The 26,014-nt window shown below is 41.4% G+C and overlaps 1 protein-coding gene across 4 annotated transcripts in view; it reads left to right on the top strand.

The window, feature by feature from the left end:
* Window positions 1-9,547: 9,547 nt before the first annotated feature.
* The window catches only part of clstn1 (calsyntenin 1), a 31,675-nt gene continuing 15,208 nt past the window's right edge, over window positions 9,548-26,014 (top strand). For 2 of the 4 annotated variants that reach the window (XM_062391777.1, XM_062391775.1), the window contains exons 1-2: window positions 9,549-9,805; window positions 22,237-22,359. In XM_062391777.1, coding sequence (XP_062247761.1) covers window positions 9,724-9,805; window positions 22,237-22,359 — 205 coding nt within the window. In that variant the 5' untranslated portion in view covers window positions 9,549-9,723. Of the gene's footprint in view, window positions 9,806-22,236; window positions 22,360-24,563; window positions 24,594-26,014 lie in introns of all 4 variants that reach the window. The other 2 variants (XM_062391773.1, XM_062391776.1) reach the window with 2 other exon arrangements.

The raw sequence follows: 26,014 nt of genomic DNA, 5'->3' as shown, positions 1-26,014 counted from the left end.
TCAGCTGCTGTTTCATGGAGGAAGAGAACAAATAACCCTCATTAAATCATCTGATGTGGAAAGATAGAAATCTGGGGGAAGAAACAACTCTCAGAGAACCATTTGGAATCTTTCAGATGATGTTCCTCCTCTGTTCCTCCCTTTGGGATAGAATTGGATTTAATTTAGCTCAGGTATTTGAAATCATAAAATTCACCACACTCGGGGCCAGTTTCAGCATCTGGGTCAGTGTGCTCCCCGATGCTCTGCTCACTCGGTCGGAGACGACGCAGCCACGCACTGGCTCAGAGCCATTTGAACTTCCTCCACTTTAATATCACCCACTCGCCATATGAGCCTCCTTCAAGGGTAATGAGGGAGCCGACCGTTCTCTTCCGCTGTCTGGACAGCAGGTTTCCACATTTACAAACACGATTTTAATCACAGACGTCCACTTGGGGGTTATTACAATTGGTGGGCAATGTATCCTGGGCCGGCATTTGTGTTATTAGCTCTATCCGGTGTGTGGGTGTACACATGCAAGTGCTTTTGGTGTGTATCAAATTAACATGTTTGCTCAGAGAGAGAGATTTGATGTCTAGAGCAGTTCTAGTTCCCAGCCACAGCCGGGTCACATGAACTAATGTGCCTTATCGACACCATGTACATCATGTTTAAAACTGGGTGCTATTTCATGCTAACTGTGTTAAAGTGGAAGTTGTAAAAACAAAATCATTCATTTGAACAGTATTTAGGTAATTTTGTCATTATTGTTGCCAATATAATCTTTTGCTTTATATCTCCACTACTTTTAGCCATTTAAACAATGTATTCATTGCTATTGGCTGTCTATCTTATTCAATTAACATTTATCCAACACTTAAGCCACCATGACCACAGGCCCTGGACAAACTCACACTACTCTGTAGCCACAAATGTAAATAACACACGCACTGCTTTTGCCCTAGGGCAAGCTACAACCACAAAGCACATATCACTTTGAAATGATATTCATTATATTTACATACATTTTTACATAAATAATAAACCTGCTTTCTTCCTTTGAATCAAAGTCATTGATCAGTCCAACTTAAGCTCTGAATCAATAGCAGTAACCGCATGTTCTGTCATCGCTGCATGTGTCCAACCTCCATCCAGCAGCTTTCTACCCCTCATTCTTAGGGGTTCAGGGGGTGAGAGGCAGGTTGGGTCCTGGAAAGGTCGCCAGCGAATCACAGGACCAACATTCAGAAACACATATATAATAGCAAGTCCCAAATTAACCTCATTCCAACCTGCATGTCTTTGTACTCTGGAAGGGCACAGAAAATCCATGCAGACACGAAGAGAATATTCAATCTCCACACAGAAACAGTGCTGGGATTCGAACCAAGAACTTTTCTTCTGCTCTAGGGCCTTAGCTATAGCTGGTGCAACTGTTTGTTTGCGAGTGAGCCAGGTTCAATGCAATTCACAACATTTCCTTCCTGTTTGGTGTTACATCTCTTTGTGTGGATGGTAATTTATAAAATTAGTTGAGCTTCTGTACAATCTCTGTAAGAGCCCTGGCAGCTGCGGAGTATCTCTCTTGGGGGACAAGCTTTGTTAATCACTGATCTGCAGAAAACGTTTGTGTTCATTTCCTGGCTGCTGTCTCAATTATTGAAAAACAAAAATCTTTATAGTCTATATTCATTAGTTGCCCTCCCCCGTGCATCATTTGTAGTGCTTGCAATGGGAGTGTCCAAGTAGCCAAGAGACCCTGCCCATCACAGATGACTGATTGGACTCGTTGTGACAGCCATGTCAGTGCCCCCTGCCTAAACCCTCTGAGGCAATAAAGACAAGGAGGTGAGAGTTTGACATCAGTTCGACCCCCGGTATGAACTCTCCGCATGGCATGTCAGAGGTGACCTTCTGTGGGGGTCAGGGGTCATTGTCTTAAAACAAGATTATCAAAATCAAGGCGCCCACTCTTCTCTGAGCAACCTGATGCCCATCTGGAAGAATCCAGCACACATGGGAGGAAAACAGAAATGTTTTCATTGAAGAATTTATGATTATGAATTCTGTTTTAGATGCACATAATGAATGTAAGATAAATCAAACGTGTGACATTGGATATAAGAGATAAAACTAAATTATGTCTGTAATGAATATGGATGTGGAATATGGATCCAGTCTGCAGGGTTCTTGAGCCCCATAGAGCGCACTCAGGCATTCCAGAGCGTTACTAAGCCTCCATCTGTCTGATTCCCACTCACTCCTGCGATGTGTTTTCGGTGTCCTGGCCTCGCATCAGTAACAATGGGGCGAGGCAGCTGAAACTGCAGGCTGTTGACAACCAAGAGGACAACAGAGGCAATTTCACAAGCTAGAGTGATATGACACAATAGAGGGGTGTTTTTTTCCTTTTGCTTTGGTTTTTAAAGGGTTATTCAAAGTGCATATATGGGATATGGAACGCTGCTGCAACAGAGACCAACAGCTTCTTTGTTCATGAACCAAAATAGACAAACAGGATTCTGCATGGCATCGATATAGAAACTAAGGAACCTAAAATGACACTCAGTGCAGAGCATACCTCTGTCAAGAGCCATGCAGCAGTCCCCTGATGAAACCACATTTAAGTTTCCTAAATGTGCCTGATTTTTTCATCAAGATCCATAAATTTTTCCCTGGGAAATCTGTAAAAATATCAAGAACTAAAATAGCCCCCTGATCCAGATCAGCACCTAAATGTTATGGGTTCTTCCGCTCACAAACCAACAGGGGTGAAAACATAACCTCCTTGGCAGAGGCAAAGAATGTGGTTAAGGAACATGGATCACTGCTCAATCAGAGACCGACAGCTTCTTTGTTCATGAACCCGAATACACAAACAGGCTTTTGCATAGCATCACTGTGGAAATGGGACAAACATTGTGATAACTACATTTCTTGTCTCCTGAGGTGAACGGCAAATATCTGTGTCTCTGACAGGAATGACAGTTTGTGATGAATGATTAGTTTGAATTCATTTAGGGAAGGACAACTGGCTGTCTTTTCAGGACTTTGGTAGTGAGAGTGTTTGCACAGGGAGGATGAGCCGTGTGGTTAATAAATGACGGCGAGTGACACCCCAGGATGTAAGATAAATGAGAGCAACTTAGGCAGAAGGGAATCAATCACTGCGGGTTAGCTCTAAATGTTCCCTGTGGAGGAGGTAGCTCATAAAGGTGCATAGCTTCAGCACCCGGTGTCCTTCGTTGGCAGACTGCTGCACACGCACCCATTGGCTTTAAAATGAAAAGTCCAGTGAAAGAAGTAGATAGCAGAAGTTCTAAAGTGAGATTAAATCCCCCCACACACACACACACACCCCCACCCCCAAGTCAAGGATTTTCAGAATGAATTAATGAGCAGATTCAAGGAGACACCAGCACAGAAAAAGGTCTTGCTGTATATGAAATTAATCTATTCAACAAAAATGTCCACTGAAAATTGAGGCTTATAGATTTATGAGGCGACATTTCACATCTATGGCTTGTGGGATATATTTTTTGATGATCAGATAAAGAAAGTGGGAGTGAATGAAGAAAAATTGACATGCAGATCTATAATCCTGTGAAATAAATTTTCTCAGCTCTTCCCTTGGGCCAATTAAATACTGGGCTGCTCTCTGAAGTATGCAGCTGCCTGGTGAAGAAGACATCAATAAACAAATAATGGTCTGTCTGTACACATCATTAATAAAATAACATGTGAGAATGTCATTATGAAAAAGCCTCGGGCTGCAAACAATCACCTTCTGAGCAATTATTTTTGTGCCCGTGCCTATTATTGAAAAGTGGAGTAGATAATGACATTCCCTCTTGCTCCGGGTAAGGAGAACCAAAAACTCTGCGGTGGTTAATAACACAAGCTGCAGTCTAGACTCTAGACGCAGGAAAGAGAATGAGCTGGGAAGCTGTGGCGTTTAATGGTCACGACCACTTTGATTCCCCTGATAGCAAAGTTATTTTCCGGTTCCGTCTGCTGCCACCCACCATGACTGCAGCCTGTGGGACCGTCTCCAACAACTGAATGTGTTCAACCCCCAGAGTGTCCACCCTCTGTCCGGTCTGGTGAGTGTTATAACTATAAGGCAGAAGGATGGAAACTGAGGCGGAAGGATTTAGAATAATTTGAGCTGCTATGCGGCATCCGCGACCTTCGACCAGCCTCATAATGTGGTGTATCTAATCCCCAAATCCTTGTCTGGGGGCTCGAGTTGGAGTCTATGAGCTGAATTGTAAAAGGCAGCTTCTTTTTCCGAACTGAGCAGCCATGAAATGGACGACAACAATGAACATAAACAGTGCTGATACAGTTGTCACATTTAAGGAACTGGAACCATTTCTCAGAAAAAATCAGAAATTGATTGAAATGGCTCAACTTCAAACAAATTATTGCAAGTTGATTTTCTGTTTATTGATTAATTTACACATCGTTGAGGTTCACAGGTGCAAAGTAACAGGGGCTCAAAAAGTCTCTAACTTGCATGCATGTGCAGCTTTGTTTTAAACATCATTTACAGCATTTCTGTATATATATTCCTTACCTTCACCAAGGAGGTTATGTATTCACCCCTATCCCTTTGTTTGTTTGTTGTCAGCGTGATTACACAAAAGCTACTGAACCAATTTCAACAAAACTTGAACGAAGGATGGGACACGAACCGGGAAAGAATAAACGAATGAAAGTTGCACAATTTTTTTATTTACTTTTTTTTTTGTGACTTTCACCAACTTCTCAGTGAATAATCCATGGCTTTGTAAGACCAGGAAAAATGTAAAGCCTGAAACATGCTTCTGCGACTGCGTCTGCGTCTTTTCACGCCGCTGTGGCGCAAGACTCGTTTTCATTCATGCTTCCCCAACCGTTGCGCGTCTTACAAAGCAATTCCGCGCCAGAACACTAGGCGGAGTAATGCTTTTTGTCGAAGACGACCTTAGAGACGCCTTCTTTCTTCTTCGTCGATTGTTTATTTACATAGCCACTGCGGCTCCTCGTAGCCTTTTTCTGGCGGACAAATCCGCCAGTCAGTGACAGGTTTTACAAGTGATCATACCATCGGATATCTTCTGCCAAGTGCTCTTCTATTTGGTCCATATTCGTTCTTCTAAATCTTCCGTGATTTCTGCCGGTATTATGGGGCATGAAACCGGAAATGCAGCTCCAGAAGGGATGTAGAGCAGACCAATCACAGCCTTGCGGGCTGAGTGAGCTTGCGGAGCTTTGCCGTAAATTTTAGAAAAGGGGGTCGACACCCGTCAGCACGTAAGGAGGGATACATAAGCACGTAAGGGACCCGGAAGGGCTCTTGCGCTTACGGGCCCGTGAAAACGCAGAAGCATGTTTCAGGCTTAAGGAACCGATTTGTTGTAGCTTGATGGAGTTTGGGGACAGTTGGAGGTACGCAATCTACTGAGTGCCATTCTTGTCCACTTGTGGATGTGGTCACATGCGGCCATATTCTTTTATCAGTGTGAACGTAAATCCGTCCTTGGCCACACAGGTCCTTCATATGTCCCCAGGAAGCATTGGCTTTCACACAGCTGATCTGAATGCGTTCACACCTGTACTCAGAGCCGTCCACTTGAGTTCGGATTACAAAAACAACCTGTTAACACCAGGTGTGTACGGGGCAATAGAATGGTGACAAAAACATGCATTAACTCCTTTTGCTGTCTACAAATAAAACAGCACATTACACATTATAAAGCACTAAGTGAATACCAATAAGTTTGTATTTACAGCTGACAACAAACCATCAGCAGTCGTGGAAACCCCTGAAGAGCGAGTGGGCAAGTGGGCCCTCCTTAAAGGAAGTAACACCTTTCCGCTCATTCGTCGATCTCTCACCCCTTACACCAAGACCTCCTACTGCCTGTCATCGTGCCCCAGAGGAATGATGATGGCCTTTCTACGTCTCTTCCCAGAGGGCTGCACAGCAGTGAGGGAGGGGGAGCGTCCATGTGTTGCCAGACTGGAGACAAACAGGCATTGTGCTTCGGCTCTGCTGCTGCCCTGATGCCCATAGACTGTCCCTGTTTATAGACCCAGCACTTAATTGTGGCCTCACACAACTATGTTCTTTCTGTGCGGCTTCTTTGTGATGATTGCGACGATTGAGACGGCGCAGAGGTCTAATGTTTGCTCTTCATTCTTATAACATATACTAGTGCAGTGCCCGTTCTCCACTTGCCGGCTCTCCTGGCCTGTGTTAATATTTCGGAGCTACATCTGAATCATTCCTTAGTGAGTCTTCCTTAAACAGTTCTACACTTTACTGTCACTTTTTTTACTGATGGTTTGTGTGCTGGATGTCGTGTACCGAGCTTTTAAGTCAAGGGTGCAGAGTGAAGTCAGAAAGTCATCCTACCTGTTTTATCTGCAATTAAGGTGTTATAGTTTATGTTTCTTATTAAAGTGAGACTGAATTTGATATATTACTGTTCAAGTGTTTTTTAATGTACAGTACAACATGTCAGCTATTATAGAGGTCTGTGAAGCACGCGACTTTTCACTTGAAAATAAAGTGATTCTGTGAATGTGGTTGCCCTGTGTCACTCGGTCCACAGACACACGTATAGTTTCCTCAAATCTTACCAAACGTTGCACCGCAATTTACATTAGAGGTGCCAAGTGTGAAACCGATTAGGTTTTCGATTTGGTACAATCCACATACAGATGGAGAGACAGACACAATTGGAATAAGTAGATAGGTTTACTTTTAAGTGTATTTATTTGACTAAAATGTTGAATATGTGTCACTGCTGTGTCACCAGTATAACACTCATAAGAAAGTCTCCTGTTTACTTCCTATCGTCAACATGATTTCTCCCATTATGGAGCTTTGACCTTTTTTATTTTTTAAGAAAACAGATTGTCTAAATTTGCATAAGAGGCAGCCATGATGCAAAGTCGAAAATAAGTGATTTAGATGGAAGTACTTCTCTGATTGCATCGCCTCCTCTTCTCCTCAGGGGTGCTATGTATATCTCAGGGTGTTGATTAGACAGCAGCCCCCCACCCACATTTGCAATTCAAGGCCACATTGCCATGATGCACTTGCTGTTGTGCGGCTGTTCTGCAGGGCAAGGACAGATTTAGTCAAAAATTATTGATATGATCTTTTATTTTTTTTCCCAATCAGTGCAGGTGGAATAAGCTTAAAATTAAAACATTGATGTAATTCAGTTTTTAAATTAAGTATTGGTTTAAGGATTAAACAACTTTTTTGGCTTCCTTGGCACATCCCCCGTTCACTGTTTATAGTTTTGTCACATTCTGGTGAAGTCGTGTTGTCCAAATACTCATTGCAGTGGTTGTGTGGCCGGGGCCCCGGGGCAGCGTGCTCCATGGGCCCCCACTCTGACAGCGACACCTCCATTGTAATGAACGTGTGTAAAACCCTTTGAGATACATGAAGGGGCCTGATATCTCAAACATCTAATTACTGGCTTACAACCACTGATGGCAGCCTGTGTGACTCAGGGGTAGAACAAATTTACAATTAAATTGCAAATTTGTTTTCAGGCGCGCAGACGCCCCTGATGGTCCCCATTGGCCCCTGGGCTTCAGTGTTGTGTTTGAACGACTCCTGCACTTGACATTATCATGGTCTCTTCTATCCTCACAAGCCCCAGTGTGGCACCGGAAGGCATCTGGCCCCCGCCCACAGTCTTAGTTTACCCGTCTGTGCTAAACTAGCTGCATGCTCCCACAATAACAGTACTGACGTCACTGACCATCGTTAGGCACTTGCTGCCTTCAGGTTCTCCTCATAAAACCCGATTTCGGAGCACTTTACGCTATGGAGGCAATTTTAACTGGCGAGGAATCGAAAGAGACAAGGTTAACATAAGTGGATTTCTTGTGGCTGGGTTTTACATATAAGGACACGGACATATATTTTCAGTGGAATAAAGAGAGGAACTGTTTTTTAACAACACATCAAAACACACGTATAGTTCAGATTTGATCAGAGTTAGTCAGAGATATACAAATGAAGTCCAGGACATAAATACACCTGGTTTTTCACATTACATCACATACACAGGAAGTTTTATACAAGAGTTATTGCAAATGTGAATGCTTTTGAAATGTATACTATGCACCTGCATCAAAACGAAATGCAGCACACCTTGTTGTGAGTTCACCAATTCAAACCACTCTGTCTGTGAGGATTGTGGTAACTATGTGGACCTTTCTTTAACAATGTGTTTTAGAAAAGTTTGCTTTGTGTACATTAAAACACAAGACCAACAGTGAATGGAACCCTTTTAAATACACATGTTAATTTTCCACCGACAGAACATGACATCCATTCTGTGTAAACTGGATTCATTTACAGTCTGAGGAGGGAAGTGGAATAACTGTTTTTATTTATTGCTGGCACCAGGACTTTTTATTTTTATTTTGCTGGTGTTATCAACTGGTCTATCAGTGTTATTTCACTTTTGTGTTTTATAATCTTGTAACAGTGATAGTTTTTCATTTAATGTTCAATTTAATTCCTATTGGGCACTGGAGTTGGAGAAAACAACTCTTGGATTAACATGGATGCTTTATGTTCAATATAAAATAAACTGGTGGGCCTGGATTAGCCTGCTGATTTCCCCCAATCTTAATCGTAAAATTTACAGATTTCTTTGCTTGAATACCACTGTAGTCCAAGATTACGCCTTGATTACCTTTGCCTTTACCGTTTTGTTGTCATCTGTGTTTTTTTGTTAATTGGCAGGATTACGCAAAAAACACCAGACTGATAACCATCAAACTTGGAAGGATGTGGGATAGATCAGGGTAGATTTTCTTGTTCAACTTTCTTCAGCATTGAGAGAGCGTTTTCCAACATTTTCATTGATATTAATTGCTGGGTCCTGATGAAAAAATTAAATGTTTAAGGGGACTGGTATTTGTGGTAGGTAATAGTAGTAGTGCCTCTGCGGATGTATGGACTCTACTGAGTGCAATTCCACTTATGTCTTCTGATATTGTGTTTAGTCATGCACACACCTCAATTACTAGATAAACCGATTGAGCAATATGCCCGGTTTGCTCAACTTTTTCCACCTTTGCTCCCGTGAAGAGCTTGTTCTCACAATTTGATTTGTTTTAGGTTCTTTTGTTGATTTGTTTTGTGTTCACAATGTGTTCTTAAACTGTATACTTTGTATATATACCTGTGTGTGTGTGTGTGTGTAAATGATATTCTGATAATAAGCAAAATGTATTTCTCTTTCACATGCTTTCCTAGCTCAGCGTGTATAAATGTGCAATAGCTCTCAATTATTTCTTGTATATAGGTTTATTTCAATAAAGGTGATTTGGTGGATAGCTATTATATAAACACCTGTCTCAGGGGAAGCAGCTCTACACAACATGCAAGATGAGTGTGTGTGTGTGTGTGTGTGTGTGTTCGTGTGTGTGTGTTCGTGTGTGTGTGTGTGTGTGTGTCAGAGCCAGTGCACACTGGATGTTCTACGACGGTCCGTGAACGCGTCGGGCTGCACACAGTGAGCAGCGCTGATTGAGCAGCAGAGCGGCAGCGGTGACGACGGCCATCTTAGAGCTACCGCGGTAACAGACGCTCATCTTCTGGATTTTATTCGTCTGGCTCAGAGACACGCTCCGGCTGACTGACGGGGGAAGAAGAAGGAGAAGGAGAAGCAGAAGGTCGCCTCTTACTTCACCGCGGTTGAACTCCAGGTCGGGATGCGGTTCCAAGGGAATACACGATTTGCCTCCGCTGTCGGACTGGTCCTCGGACTATTATGTGCGCTGGAAGCAGCTAAAGGTAACTAAGCTGGGATTTGTGTCCCGTTGTGTGAGTGTGTGTCCGTACGTGTCGGACATGTCCTCTCGGTGCTGTCCGCGCGTCTAGCGGTTCTCCGGGCGGTGGAGAAGGGAGGGAGAGGCGTTAGCCAGCCGGGCGGTGCGGTCCGGGGAGATGCAGGTTGCAGGAACCTGCTCGGGGATGGTCCGCTCCGCAGCCGCAGCGCAGGGATGGAGGCATCCCGCCGGCAGCAGCAAGTGCATCCCGCGATGCTGCGGCCGGCTGAAGCTTTAAACCCCCCAGAACCACGTAGAACCCTCTAACCACACATTCCATCTATGTGCTAAGATTCCATCCTAATAAAGGGGGCTACTTGGGAGATAACATCAAGGCCAAGGAACGACCCCCTTCTGTCATCCGCATCCAGTCTATTTTTAGACCGCTCGTTTCTTGTGGCTTCGCATGTCTTAAGATTCATACTCGGCACCTTCTACCTGGTCCATCAACATTTTCCTTTTTAACTTGCGCACGTTCGGAAATCAAACGGTAATTATTTGAATTAATGGCGAGTGATGATGTGTTTATTTACCCCCCCATTTTAGATCCAGTGCCATCAGTGCTGGCAGGTTTGTTCTTCCATCACAAGGCCTAATGCTTTCTTTGGCATCGCTGCGGTCGCACCGGGATGGAGCTCGCTTGGCTACGCATTGCAGCTCCTCTTCGCATGCTCCTGTTTTGTCGGAGGATTTAAAAATTCATGTGGTGTGATTACACACTGAAGTAACAAAATAAATACAAGTCTTTAACTAGTTCCGGGCCCAATCATGATCACATACATGTATATATATATTTAATTTTTATTCAAGAGATAGAAATCTGTCCTCTTCATTTGCAATGTCACCCATGGACACACTGAGGAGGAACATGCCGTTATCTGCAGCAGGGTGGTCCACCTCCCTCCTCACAGCAGCTCCCTGCACAACACATGAAGCCGTCCCTCACTGCATGAATTTACACACCCAAACTCCATCGACTCCCCAGTGTGATCTTCCTGTGTTTCAGGGTGTGTAAAGGTGCATATTAGTCACCGGCCATATCAGCATGTCTGGGCAGTTCTCAATGCTGGAGGCTTGCGTGTGTTGCCTTATTTTTCATATTACACCCAGTTTATGCCCCATGAACAGTATAAAGACCATGGAAGGGTTGTTGGTTCCATAAATGTCGGCACAGGGGCTTTTAATACAGCCATATTTTTTCACCGTTGCCATGTCAAGCAGCTGAGAATGTCCAGCACCATGAGTCTGCCATTACACCAGTAACTTCATTTCCTTTTTCATAAATCAAAAGGTAAAAAGGTGTCCAGCAGTTAGTCCTGGGAAGTGCGGAAATGTGTTTTTATGTGTGTGTTTGCAACATTCACCTGCTGACTCTCCTGCTCTTATCAGCAACGGGAGGCCTGTGAAATCACCATCTTGGCGAGGGCTTATCTTTTATTAACCAAAGGTCACTCGTGTATATCATGAGCCACTTCTTGTCACCTGCAGGCCGGCTAATGCGTTTTCATTGCTTGTTGTGGATTTCTTCTTGTAATAACAGCCACCTTTTAAGCCAACAAAAGGGCAAACACTCCGGTTTTCTATCCTTAGCAGTTCTTGTTCCCGAAGCATCTAGTTTAGATGACTGCAAATGATTTGACGTCATCATCCAGGCGAAGCTTCAACCAACCCTCAGGCAAACCTTGAAGGACCAGTGGGGGAAAAACACGTTTTGTTACACATTAAACTTCTTGCAGCCACCCTCTGATTCATTATACTACCAGCAAGGACATGCCAGTGTGAGGGTCACTGGGGCGAACACAGATGGTTTGTGGGAGGTCTATTGAAACGTCAGCACATTTTAGGTGTGTGCTGTCCACTTCTGTTTTAAGATTTTTTATATTTTTAATCGTAACTTCACATTATGGTGTTTGTCACTTGGTTTGAACGTCTCGTCCACGTGATCTGTGTCTTATTCTGTGACCACGAGCAGCTGCTGCGTGTCCCTGTGTTGGAGGGTTAAATGTTCGGTCTGCTGAGGTGCATGAGCCAGACAAAAGAAAAGCTGGCGGATTGGAAGTTTCTTGGCTCATTCATCATCGAATTAAGTAATTGTAGCTGAACAAATTGGATGGCCGGCTTTGTGTGGTGCTGAGTTAACATATGCGCAGTCCTCACATGACTAGGATAAAGTACATAGTACAGGTCAGGTGTTTTCTCCCAGGCCTCCTCTCATCCTGCATTAGTTTGAGGAGCCTGCCATTGATTTACTTAAAATTTCATATAGGTTAATGCTAGCGTAATGTATTGAGGTCAATATATTTCTTTTTGAAGTCAAATTAATTGTCTGGATGCTCGTTCCTGATCACTTAATTATTCAGTTTATCCCATTGTAAAGGCTAATGAGTTAAGACATGCAGGAAAATATTGTACACATGGTTGTTATTCATACAAAGAAGCTCTATATCATATTTATTTGACTCCAAACATATTAAATATTTTGAATTTGGCATCAGTACATTTGTCTGTTAAATCAGCTTATTCATACATTTTACAGTAAATTTCCACTAAAGTCTTCACAGGCTTTTCTACCCTTACATGTAGTCATCAGGACTCTCACTCTATAAACAACATTGACATCAGCATTCAAAGCCATTATAAATTGAAACCTTTTGTTGGACTTATGAAACTCTGTGGATGCACACAGATGACAATCATTGCATTGTTTGAATCTCTCCTGCAGCTCTAGTTATGCTGTTATATTCCAGCATCCAGCATCAGTCTTGTTTACACTCAGAAATAATCAACCGGGGGGTGATTATTCACTGATAATGTGATGACATCTTTCACCTAGGTCTCTATCAGCTGGTTAAACAAATAGTAAAATGTCAGCTGTTGTCAGTGGGTCACCCGACGTGGTTTTGATTGATGGGACTGAATTTGTTTGATGTTTAGAGATCTGCTCCACATATCAGTCCTTGGACGCAGATGTAAAAGACCTCTTAGAGCACACATCTTTGCTGAAGCAGCACAAGGCTAAATAAGTGCAACTTTGATCCTGATTGGCTGATGGCAGCCATGAGTTTTCAAGAATAAGTAGATCCTTCATGGGGACTTCATGGATTTGTATCAGGGTGAATTTTAGGCCAGACTGACTGAGTTATGGCCATTGATTTTATTTTCTTCTTGAGTACAAACCACAAGCAAAAGTCCTCAGTTTGTGCAGGATCAGATTTTCTTTTTATCAGGCTCAGCCAAGTATGCATTCAAATTTAGATGAGCTGATAAAATGAGTAGGTGGAATGGATAAAATGGAGGTAAATCAGTCAACGCACAAATGAGACCAATACTCATAGTTTGTCCCATGCAGGGAATCTGATGAGAGAATATTCCTCTTAACCTCACGGTACGTTCTTGACGATCGTCAAAGTGTCTTGTAAATGGCAGCATGGTGGCGCTGTTCATAGTTAAACCTTATCACTTACTCGTTTGGGTGATGGACAAAGGTTGAACCAAATTTCACTTAAATATGTTTTCATTTGTCGAAAGACACCGTGTGTCAAACCACCCAGTCTAAGGTAAAGAGGGAACCATGCATTCTTATTTATGTGAGCTTTAAAGTTGTTTACTATTTCCGTGGACTATGATAAGATCTATTACATTTACCCTTAGTTGCCCAAAATAATAGTTTGCTTGCCCTAGATGGAGGCCCTGTTCCTACAAGTTAACTGTTACATATTTGCAGTATTTATTCAGACATTCTGCAGAGGAACAAAAGGGCTTTTAGACCCAGACTTTGGGGTCGGGATCTTGACTAAATACGTCACAATGTGTTCACTGTTCACAGGATCGTGTCTCAAGCCCCTCAAGAATGTGTGTATGAGATAATCCTCAGAAAGCGCTAAGTTGTTGAAGTATTTCGATTTGGTAATTTGCCACTTGCTGGAAAGTCAGGCCATGAGAATTCTTGAACTGATTTGGGTCGGTGGTGACTTTCCTATCGGCGGCAGCTTCGCTCGCTAAATGGAGTCAGTGAACTGTCAAGAATGGGTCATTCAGTTGTGAATATTAAGTTGTGCCAAATGACTGGGAATTTGTGTTAGCTAACAAGAAAGGAGTTTAAATTTGCATGAATCTGTAGTGTTTTTGTTTAACATTAGAACATGTTGTTTAACATTAGAACATAGGGTCACAGGTTCGGTTTTGTAGAATGATTAGAATTAGTTAAAAATCTGTTTTTACTTTTATATCTGGTCAAGATAATAGGCCACACAAATATATGAGAAATATCATTTTCCTTGTCAGTCTTAAATGGAATGCCTTAATGCTGAAAGGGATTTGTGTTATCTTTGGATTCAAAACTGTAATAAAATGTACAGGTTGTATTTCCACCCATATCTGCTGCTTATGCGGCTGTGCCACCTCCCCCCTTGAGTCCCATTGCCTCCAGCTGAAATATTGCAACTGGAGTTATTCACAATCGGGCGTGTTAACATTAAGCTCCATGGGAAGCAGGTAACCAGAGAGCACATTACCTGCTTTAACTCAGCTACACCGTAGCGCCTGTTCAGAGCTGTTGCCGTCTCACTCTCACTTCTTCACTCTCACTGGCCCTTTTGTGTCGCTCGCACAGAGAGGTGATTGAGTTGCATTCAAGGCCTCTGTGGCTCCCAACCCCCTCTTTAATGCAGGGCTACGGCCATCCAGGGTGTGTTCGGTCTCTGCGTGGAAGACAAACAAATGTTGTTGCCTGGCAGGGAAACTGAGAGACTCTCCTGTGTGAGCCGGGTGTTTGGGGAGTGAGGGGCCCTTGAGGTCTGGGCTTCATTTAAGAGACTTCAAGGCTTCCTAGAACAGTCCACAGTCTGTGATTGCGGTGGCTTGTGTCAACAAGCTCAGGAGCTTGTAAGGCAAGAAAAACAGAGAAGTGTGCCCACAGTTTCAGACTGTGAGCAGATTGTCCATTGATGGTTCTTGGTCCATGGAGTTAAGAGTCACCAGGATAAATGAATCCAGTGCAAATCTGCATGCACTGCACACCTGCGCCTATTCAGCTGCAGTGTCTGTGCCACTGCTGGATATTTCTGTCCGACTTCAGTAAAGCCGTTATCAGACATGACCTGCGGGTAAAGTCTGGAAAATTGGGTCTGGACTCAACCCGGACTTTGCCTTTCACACATTCACAATGCAGCGGTTCCAAATTATCCGCATTATTCAGGTGAGAGGTGATGCGATTGGACGCAGCCGGCGAAGGCAGGAAGTTACGTATTAACTCCGCTGTGGAGAGCACTTGATTTTTTTAAGACACAAAGACACCAGTGTCAGCTCTTATCTCAATAAACTCTCTTGACACATTTGCCAATGCTTTCTACATGTCTGACACCGCTTCTTCACCAGGATATATTTGTTTTCCAGTTGTTTTTTTCATTTTTGCATCTGTTGGTGTTGGAAACGTCTACCACATCATCTTAAGGCACACAGGTCTGCCAGGAGAACCCTGCCTCTGGAAAATACAGATTTATTTGATTGTTAAATAAATCAGTCCTTATCTGGAATTGTCTGGTGCTCACATAATCTGCGGCAGTTTCTGAAAGTGTTATGTTTGGCTTCTTCCTCTGTATTTGTTTTCACAGTTTACGAGGATAAAATGTTCGAATTTCTTCCTGGGACCACCTCAAGCTATGACTATCTCAGAGCACAGACACTCGCAAAATTAAAACAGAGCGCACACTCTGCTTGAGGATCACACTACCACTTATGTTGCCTGTGATTGGCATGTTTGGCTGATTTATTCATAATAATAGGTAATCAGTCTTTCAAACATTCAAAACAAACACCAACCAAACACTGGATATTTAATTTGCTTATTAAAGTTTAACTACATTCACTTGCTGCTTAGTATATCATTTACAATATGTCACATTCTTACATTTTACATGTCTTTAGTTGACATACAGTTTATCTCAGTTAACAGTTTGGTAGCTCATTAGTTTTTACTCAATGTTATCTGAAAACTCTGAGAAAGGAAGTCAGTTACAGCTAAGTTGGATGACTATTGTACTAGTTGTGTTTTGCTCAGTGTTCAACCAGACTTTTAATGGAGTGTAGTAGAGCTTCACATTTGCATGTAATCAAAGAAGATGAAGGCTCTCAGGTCAGAGTCAATGAAACAGCCGCGTCTTAGGCACTGACACTTTGCTGCAACATTATCATTACACAACAAGCACTCAGAGATTCAAAAGCATTATCAGGCTTTATATTATTTTGCAGAGTGATCATCTGCTGCAGTGATGCTGCTGCAATCTGGACAGCTGTAGTGGTTTTCCCTGCTTCTCCCAGGGTGACCAGTAGCCTGTGAACACTCACATATTGGTGTGTAAGTGTTGGGGAGGGACAATGATTATATTCCTCCCTCATGAAGTCGAGACATCACAGCAGTGGTATGGAGGGAGAGCACATATACAGGTGTCCTATTGAACCTCAGGATTACCACAGGCCATTGTAGCCCTTACATTCCTCGCAGGAAGCATTTCATCACGGTTAATAGGTCAAACTGTGTAGCTGAGGCTTCAATAAAAGAGTCAGGCAACAATAAAGAGGCTTTGTCTTTGTGTCCATGTGAATGGTCAATATGTTTCCCCGTTCTGCGGGAAGTCATGAAAGAATCAGAGATGGCATCCCACTGTTCAATAGGTGCCTCCACATACAATGTGTGAATCCTCAAAGATGGCCTTGAAGTTTGATATTGTTGTTGTTGGACTGTTGAGCTGAGTAGAAGCTTATTGGGTCTTTACTATACAAGACCATTATTGTTTTGTGGTTTAATTAGTTGAAAGGAAAGCTCAAAAGTTGCAGTGGTGATAACAACTAACAACAAAGGGCTTCTCATCAGAGACAGCTAATCTTGTTGCTGAAAATGGTGCATCGTCCTCTGCACCTTACAGACCAGGAAAGTGCCTGTGATTCATTTAAGGGGGGATAGCTGCTAGCTATTTGGTCTCACTGTAATATTACAATGTTATTGATCCAATAATGGTCTTTGTTGACTGTTGCATTGAGGCCTGAAACTCCAGTTATCTTTCATGGCTCCAAGCAGGACTGCAGCTAACAGTACTTTTCATCATTGTTTTCTGTCAGTTTGTAAAATGTCTTAAACGGTGAAAAATGCCCGTTATATTTCCTGAGAACCCCAGTTGTTTTGTCAACAGTTAGAGTTAACTGTCATGTCTGAAAAGAAAAAACAACAACTTGTCGTATTTAGAAGATGAGCAAATGTTTGGTACCTTTTAAAACAATGACTACACAATATGATAAATGCACATTTATACTTGCAAAATATACAGCTCAGTATCATTGTTCCATCATCCCGATGCAAATCTGGATCACTTCAGTATAATTAAAGCCCTATTATCAATCTCCAATAAATGCGCATGTTTCCCCTCTAATCCCTGGAAACAAACAAGGTGCCTATGCAACAACAACAACAAAACACCAGGAGCATCTGGTTCAGAGAGTGCACAGTACGGGTGGCAGAGACACAGAGCTGATCAGGGATGTTGGCTTGACTTGGCATAGCACAGTCTGGCTCACGCATCAACACTTTATTTATACTTTATCTATGTCCACTGGTGTCAGAAGACGGCTGTGTTTCAGCTCTCCCCCCTCTTTAAAACTGCTCCTGTCCCCCTGAGTTCTCCTCATCAGCATCATTTGCACATTCTTTAAATGGATTAGCCATACAAACACTTTGTTATGTGTTTTATAAACTTTTTTTATGGATAGATGAAAATGTTTTACTTTGGCAGAGGATGACACTACAAGGCTAATATCTATTATTTATCAAGAAAGCAATATCAGGCCATTATATATGCGTATTTATATCCTAACTCATCTAATATTTATATTGAAATGATTTATTTTGCTACAAATACAATTGAGGGTCACTTAGTCCATGTTTCTTCTCAAACTTACCTTACAATGTTTGGATGCATGTGGAATGATGATCTACATGTTTTTGTAATTGACTCCTTAGCTTTGTTATTTATTTGTTTTTTTACCATTTTTGTCCTCATTTGTTCACTTTCCCTAATCTGTCTGCACTTAAGCAAAAAACAAGGACACATTAAATGATATTAGTGAGCAACCATCCTTTCTGTTTTTTACCTAATGGTTGCTTGCAAAGACAGATTGACTTATTGTTCTCTCGACTTTTTTCTTTCTTGTTTTCAGGCTTATATAAGGTAATGTGCATTCAGTGGGTGCTGTAAAAGATGGAGATTCTCAGTTGAAAATGGCCTCTTTTTGCTTTGCTAGGAACATTTATTGTTGCGATCTCCTTAAAATTAGATTGTTTATCATGATTCAGGACGAAGATTTATTTCTGTTGCTCCACATGGGATTAAGCAGCATGGGCCACATGTCAATCTGGCCCTAAATGTTACCAGATAACTCTAAGAACCTAATGTTAATTTACATTTGATAAAACACAAGCACATGCGTTTCTCAAGTCTTTTCTGCTGTAGGTCATGGGTCTAATGATCAGTTTAATGTTGATCATTATTCATTAGAAAGAGTTGCATCTAATTCTTGAATTATCGTCTTTGATCTGAGCGATGGGCTGAGTCTGCAGGTTATAATTAGGACAGTAGTGAGTATGCATTGCATTAGAAGTGGTTTTCTAATTTGGTTTGATTAAGAAAATGTCTGTTTTCCATATGAAACATTCTCAGAGCTGCAGTAGCAGCAGGCCCCCTCTCAGACTGCTTCACTTCAAAGCCTGTCTCCTAATCTCATTCCATCCTAAATCCTAAAGCTGCCTCTCCTGAAGACAACAAACTCTTGCCTCCATTACAGTGCAAAGTCTTCCCTTTATAATCGTATGTAACAAAATCACCCAGTTTCCGTGCATCACATCTCTGTTGTGCTGTGTCAGATGCTCTCTGCCAAGCAAGTCACAGCCCTGCAAACGTTCTTCCTATTCACTGCAGGCTTGATGGGAGATGATGAAGCTGTCTTGTCAGAATGCCCTTGTTGGCAATTTCACACATCGTATGTGAGAATTTCACGCTTAAGATAAAATGGAGCTTAAGATTTTATTTCATGGGAGGTGTGTGACGGAGTGAAAGGAGCTGTGATTTAAATGGTGATGCACAGCAGAAGGGACATTTGCAGTTGGGCATCGTTTTTTTTCCTATACCTTCATTTAAGGGGGATCACATTCTGTGTGCTCTACAATTTGTAGGGCTGGGCGATATGTCACATTATATATTTTAAGTTGAAAAGCCAATTTTGGCTCAAATGAGAATTTTATGGTTTTAAACTCTCTTTTTGATCAGAGAATGACAAATACTCTATCAATTATGTAATTAAACTCCTCTCCATAGAATTATATTGCTTTGTATTGGACTTAAGTCATATAACTTTACCAGTTAGTCTTACCAGTGGCAGCTGGTCTTAAGTTTGTGTGCTTGTTTACTGTGGATTCAATTAATTAAAATTAAGTAAAACACACATTTATTTTGAGGCCAATTCCAAATGGTCTAGATGGAGATGCTAGATTACGGGAAACAACATTAAACTCGATCAACCAGAGAAGACCCAGGCCATCTCTGTTCATTCAGCTCTTTTTATAGGTCACGATTAGACTCAAATGTTGATGTTGCACCATTCAGTAGTGATCCTGGTTCAGTGCACCTCAATCGATTGATGGACCTGTATTAAAGCCACTGTGACTCTGTGGAAGTTAAAGCAGATTATTATAGTAGTCTGGCCTAGCAATCTGTCTAAAGACTTCCACTTCACTTCAGACGACTTATTGGGCTTGATCAATTCCAAATCACCGGCAAACATAGCACTTAAGCACTGCATGCACAGGACAAGATTAACCAGAGATTTAAAGTGATAGGAAATCCTTATGCAGCTCAGCCATGAAGTTAAAAGTTCTTTATTTTGGCTAAACCTTAAAACACAGTTTGAGTCTATAGAATATTTTCTTTTTGTCCCTCACCTCATTATCTGTCTTCTATCATGTCAAATTGATAATAAACTAAATAAAGACATCCAAAAGTACTCACTTTAATAATGTACTAATATATACAAATTAATGTTGTTAAAAAACTTAAAAATTTACTTTTTGCATTGACGAGTTTTAAAAGCAATTCTTAAGCCTTTAAGATACCATTGGAAGAAAATCTCTCACAGAATAAAATGATAATATGTTGGGTAATCCCCATTTATGGTGATGCCCACGTCAAACCAATCCTGTGCATGTAGCTTGTAATTAATTTCCATTGATCGTGTAATCACTGAGAATTACACTAAATTCTGTAATGAAAAAACGCGACTCATTAGCTTCACTGAAATTGGATTTGGCAGATTGACATTTAGTACCTTGTGAAAACCTTGCCCTCTTTAATTTACGCTTTTGTAGATTTCCTTTAAATCTGGCTACTGTTTGAAGCTCAGAATATAACTCGGGCACAGATTATGCTATTCCACACCAGTCATTTTATTAGGCAGATAATGAATGTGGGATGTTTAGGCTTTTTTAAACCATGAAAGAACTGTGGACTTAATCTCACTATGCAAAACATATTTCAGTTTGGATTAACTTGTGAAATGCTGATGTGAAGCTTAATTATTAAATGGTGAGTACATAACTTATTTTAAGACTTTGAAATACACAAACTTGCAGTTCACACATTAGGGGCAGGCACATGTGCCAACAACATTTCTGTTTTGGCAACCTCGGCAGATCACCTGCATTTTGCAACACAGACGCAGTAATTAAACCACTGACAAGGACTGGAGGCTGGAGGATGTGCCACAGAAGTTAAACATTCATCCCAATTCAAGCCGTCTGTCGCTGCTCTGACTGGCTTTCAGTCTTTTAATGTTAACCTCTTGACAGCTCATATGTAGCACTGGGATGTTCCTCTATGAATCCAAAAGAAATCTCTCGTATATCTACAGGCAGTTTGTGATGCCTTATGAATTATTTTAGATTAATTATGACGTAACTTTGGGCCACGTGCTAATTAAAGTTTGGTCAATGACATGTTGCTGTTGATTCAAGGCCAACATGACTTAGCTTAAATGCAAGATTGGGCCGCATTGAATTTATTATGATTTCAACAACTTCCAGATTTACTGCAATCATAATTGGATAAAAAAAATATATCTTTCTTCTGATATAACATTTTAAAGCCATGGATCAATAAGTGTGATCAGACAGTAAAAAAGTTGCAATTCTTGTTAATAGGTCTTGCACAAAAGTTGCAGGCCTCATCAACTTTGGGGGATACTTTGCCTGAACTAAACCTATCATTCTGAAAACCAGGGAAGAGTTACATAAATGCTCTTCACATACTTAGGTTTTTCATGTGTAGTCCTCAGGAAAGGTGCCTATAGTTTGGTTAGCTCTGCCAGAGTTGCTGTCCCCCACAGCGTTCTGTCAGCCAGAGTTAGAATCGCCTCTGCAGATCAGTAGTACAGGAATGTTATCCTCTCCTCTCACTCTGGAGTGAGCACATATTGGCTGTAAGAGAGCTGCATATCCCCTGCGTCAGTACTGTTCTGTAATTCAGCCCAAATATGTCACTCAATGCAGCTTTTTCTGCAGCAGCCAGTTAGGACAATTTGCTGTCAGTAGCTTTAATGCTTCCCAGGTTGAGTAGCTCACTGAGCTGTAAACGGCACAGCTAATGCTCCACGAAGCCACCCTGAAAGTACAAGGCTCTGTTCAGACCTGGTAGGTCTGTGAACATTCAAGATGTATGGTTTTATTCAAGATCTGATCACCCACTGTGAGGTGGCCTGTGACGCATATGTTTAGCTGACGTCATGTGAACCACCACAGTTACACAATGAAAGGGAAATTATTTTTAAACATCTGTGTTTTCATACATATTGATTTTCTTTTTTTACTATTTCAAATAGTAATATCTCAAGACTCACACACTAAAATAGACTTGCATCACTCTGTGAACAAAGATAATGTCGATGTTTATTTGCATATCGAGCGAGGAAGTGAGATCCATTCACAAGCTCTCTCATGTCGTGTGTAACTGTCTAACTTAAAAGTACCGCCTCGTGGTCCGATCACCTGAGATGCTTGTTAATGTCAAACTGTTCCTGGGCCCCTGATGGCTCTGCCATTAGTGTGTGTGAATGGGATGTGATGGCGTACCACTATATATATATTTTTGTTGTATAAATGGTTGTGTTTGCAGCTTGTATTATATAGAGCTTTGAGTGGCCATTAAGACTGGTAAAGCATTACATAAATCTAGTACATTTACTATTAACAGTGCAGAAAAAAAGTGCCATTGAGAGAGAAACAAGACCTCAGGACAGAAATAGGCAGAGACTTTTCTTCTTTATGGTAAACACAAATGTTTCTCTTTCTGTCTCTAACAGTCAATAAGCACAAACCATGGATTGAGACGACGTACCATGGGATCGTAACGGAAAACGATGAGAAAGTGCTACTGGACCCCCCTCTAATTGCACTGGACAAGGATGCTCCTCTACGCTATGCAGGTGAGAGAGGGGATGTAATGCTGCTGCTGTTGTTCCTCATACCTCAGCTTCAATTAACCTAAAATTATTTCACACTCAATAAAGGAGAAAACCAACTTAAATGACTCTGAACCATGAAAGCTTTGAGATCATGTTACATGTAATGGAGGGAGAATTTATAATGTGATTTACTTTTTCAATTCAGTCTCATTGTTGTATGTGTTTTAAACACAATTTGACTTTGGTTTATTAAACTAATCATTTTTGAAAATGAAAAAAAGCTTTATTTAACATGGAAGTAGAACCATTGTAATGCTTTATATATCCATAACTATTTTTTCTGGGATCTAGGTTATAATTTAGATTATATGTGCTTTTAAATTAAATTAAGACTGTCTCAGTATGAGATAATACCTTTGCTCAAATTGAATACTTATTAAATGCACTTCGGGTAGCAGACTTGTGTGACTCAATTACTTTCTGCAAATTGAATTATTATGACATGGCTGTCATACTGACGCACAGCTGGTTTCCATAACCACCAGATTTTCCCTTTTGATATTCAGATCAAAATACCCTTTCATGTCTTTTCCTCCTCCCAGTGGTGGGGCACAATTAGTGTGCTTTATGTGCGGAGGCAGCGTTAGCTCTGGGGCTTTTTAATCACAGCAGGATTGACTTTGGCCAGAACTCAAAGCACCACAGCACCATTTCAAATCACATGAGTTGTGTTATCTTTTGTCTGCTATTCTCCTCGCACTCTGTGCACTCACCCCACTAGATATGACCATTTTATCTTGCATTACCTCTACTGATTTTGCAAGTGAGGCGTTAACATCCACGTGTCAGGTCAGAGGAGATGCCAAATGTAATAACTTTCACAAAGTTGTGGGAAATGTGACAGCTCACAGTAGCTGATCAGCCTGGCAGCACTCAGCCTTTAAGGTGGACGGCATCAATAAGAGGCCCATCATTTCTGAGGGACAAGGAATTTAATAAATTCCAATTCTCTGCGTGTTTGTCTCCTTTCACAGTAAATTAGCATTGAATGCAAAGCCCTGTTGTCCCTCTTCTTTCAGTGGAGGGGCTCCCTTGTTGATGAGCAGGACTTTTGCGAATGGACTTTGTGAACATGCTCTCTGGAGACAATCTGTCCTCACGTGGCAGCAGGGGTGACTAGCTCTGCCATGCCAGGCTCTTTCTAGATGGTCCATCTGTGCCAACAAACAGGGTTCACTGTAAAGCTGACCCACAGGCCATGCACAAGTCCATTCACAGGCTCTTAAGTCAGATCAACGTGAATAGGTTAGCCTTCAATGAGAGAGGAGCCCCTGTAGCGGATTGTACTGTCTGTTTTAGGGCCAACCAATGAGACTGTGTTTCTGTGTGTTGTATGTATGTGTGGTACGTGAGATCAGGTGATTGGACCTTAAATAAAGTTTTGTTAAGTCCAAACCAAAACACACCAATGGAGGAAAAGTAATAGACAAGCTCAGAGAAAATATTTTTTTCCTGCAGCACATGTCCTGCAAATAAGTTCTGAATAAACAGCATTTGGATCCATTAGCTTGTAAAAAGAAATTATATTAAACGTCACTGTATTTATTATTTATTTATAAGCACCAACAGCAAAATGGCCGGTGCATGTCAAGACTAAAATCAATACATAACAGTCTCTATGATGGCTGACCTGATCTGAGATGAGAGGCCTGTGTTACCAGGAACAAGCTGAGGAATTCCTAAAGCCTTGATGTGAGCTGGTCATTAGAGCTCACTAGAGAACACGAAGGCCCACGACACCCCCACAGCGTGACTGGCCCCGGACAGCAGCCCCTAATGTGAAAACCATTTTGTTTAGTAGGTGAAAACAAAATGACACCGTCCATCACACTGGAGGCCCTGACAGGCCATAAACACACAGCCATTCATTTGAATGGGGGAAAGGTCTCAAAGTGTTGGATCATTCTGGATGCAGGACTCAATTAATTTGAAAACTGATGAACTAGTTTCCACAAATGTAATTGTGATGTTTTGTAAACCGCAAAGACTCATCCCTCTTACATGTTTTAATCCATACTTTCTTTCAACTGGCAGCATATTCTTTGCTTGTGAGGGGTTTTGTGAGCTTATAGAGTGTCTTTCCTTCCTGTCCTCCTTGTGTTTTCTCTTATCTTCCAACTCTTCTTCTAACTGATCTGGATTTATCTTCTCTCCCTTCCTTGTAGAGAGTTTTGAGGTGACCCTCACTGATGAAGGTGATCTTGGGCTCTTTCTTCTGCCTTGTGCTTAGTTGTTACTATTAACCCACTAATGCAAAAAAAAACAAAGAAAACAAAAAGCATCCACACATTTACACAGCAACTCCCGCCATGCTCCGTAATCTCCCTATTTGGTTTTCTTGATTTTGTTTTTTTCTCACCCTGAATATGTTGACGTTCCAACATCTGGATGAAAAGTGTGATGTGGGGCTGACTCTACTTAGAAATATCTGTGCATGAGACATCCATTGCAGTTTGCAGACCCTAACAGTTTTTCAGCTGTCACCAGGAAACGGAGCGCTGCTTAAATCAGGAGTTTTCAGTCACTCTGCTGTCATTCTGTCCAATACAATCCAAATTTAAGACGGTTAAATAAAAAAAAGTAAGACAATGATTTCATAACCTATGAAGTCTCTTGGCAATTGGAGCAGAAATTCACAATGGATTTGATATTTAAAGAGAAGAAACGTTCTGAAAGTGAACGTCTCAAAGGCACTGATCATGTTCGTCTTGCCTCTATGTGACAAATCAGGTCTGAGCAGCTACAGTGACTCCTGTGGATTTTACTCGCATTCAAATCTTCAAATGAAAGCTGCTGAGATTGTTAACTAATGCAAACTCTCTCCGCTGCAAAGTTTCTGTTGTTGCATCTTTGCCTCAGTGGATCTCTTTGAGTTAAATCTTCACCACTAATCTTTACCATTAGCATGGCTGCAGTTGTCATTTGATGTGGATGTCAAGCAAGTTGATATTTCTAACCCCAGTTCTCATCCAGTACTTTTCTGTTTGAATACTGTTACCGCTTCAGTTCTCTATAATTTTATTTGAATTCATTTTTCCAGTAGTTTCGGTTGAGAGGCAATATTACACAGGAAGACTTCTTTCAATTACGAAAAAAAAATTATTATAATGGAGGTGTTGTCTGAGATTTTTTTTCTTTCACAGACCTTTTGGGGTTTGATGGCTGAATTGATGCTGGATCCCGTTTACACAATGTTCTCTATTGTAAAGAGTTACAATTTTGCTTTAATCTTCCTTTTCTTTATGGTAATTTATTCCTGATTAGATCATTTGTAATTTTTATTCATAACAGAGATAAATTACCTTCTAATATTGTTCTTGATGTACTTTTTTTGTTTCTCAAGTATTCCTGTGAAATGCCTGTCCACATCTTTTCAGTTTCTGCCTGCATGACTGGATGCAATGTTTTTAAGTGGCTTGGAAAAGACACTTGTGTACTGATACTAGATATCCCACACCCTCTCCCGACCTCCCTCCCCCAAAACTACTCACCCATATGACAGTGCTTTTGGGCTTCCTCCACAGACACCACCCATCCCAATCTACAAATTCCCGGCTCCCAAAAAACTGTGGCTGATCTTTTTCTTTTCTTTTTTTTTGCGTGAATTTATGGTTTC

Source organism: Platichthys flesus, chromosome 7, assembly GCF_949316205.1.
Source record: "Platichthys flesus chromosome 7, fPlaFle2.1, whole genome shotgun sequence".
NCBI classification, from domain to species: Eukaryota; Metazoa; Chordata; class Actinopteri; order Pleuronectiformes; family Pleuronectidae; genus Platichthys; species Platichthys flesus.
Note: the sequence above shows the minus strand (reverse complement) of the source record. Positions and strands in the feature narration are given on the sequence as shown.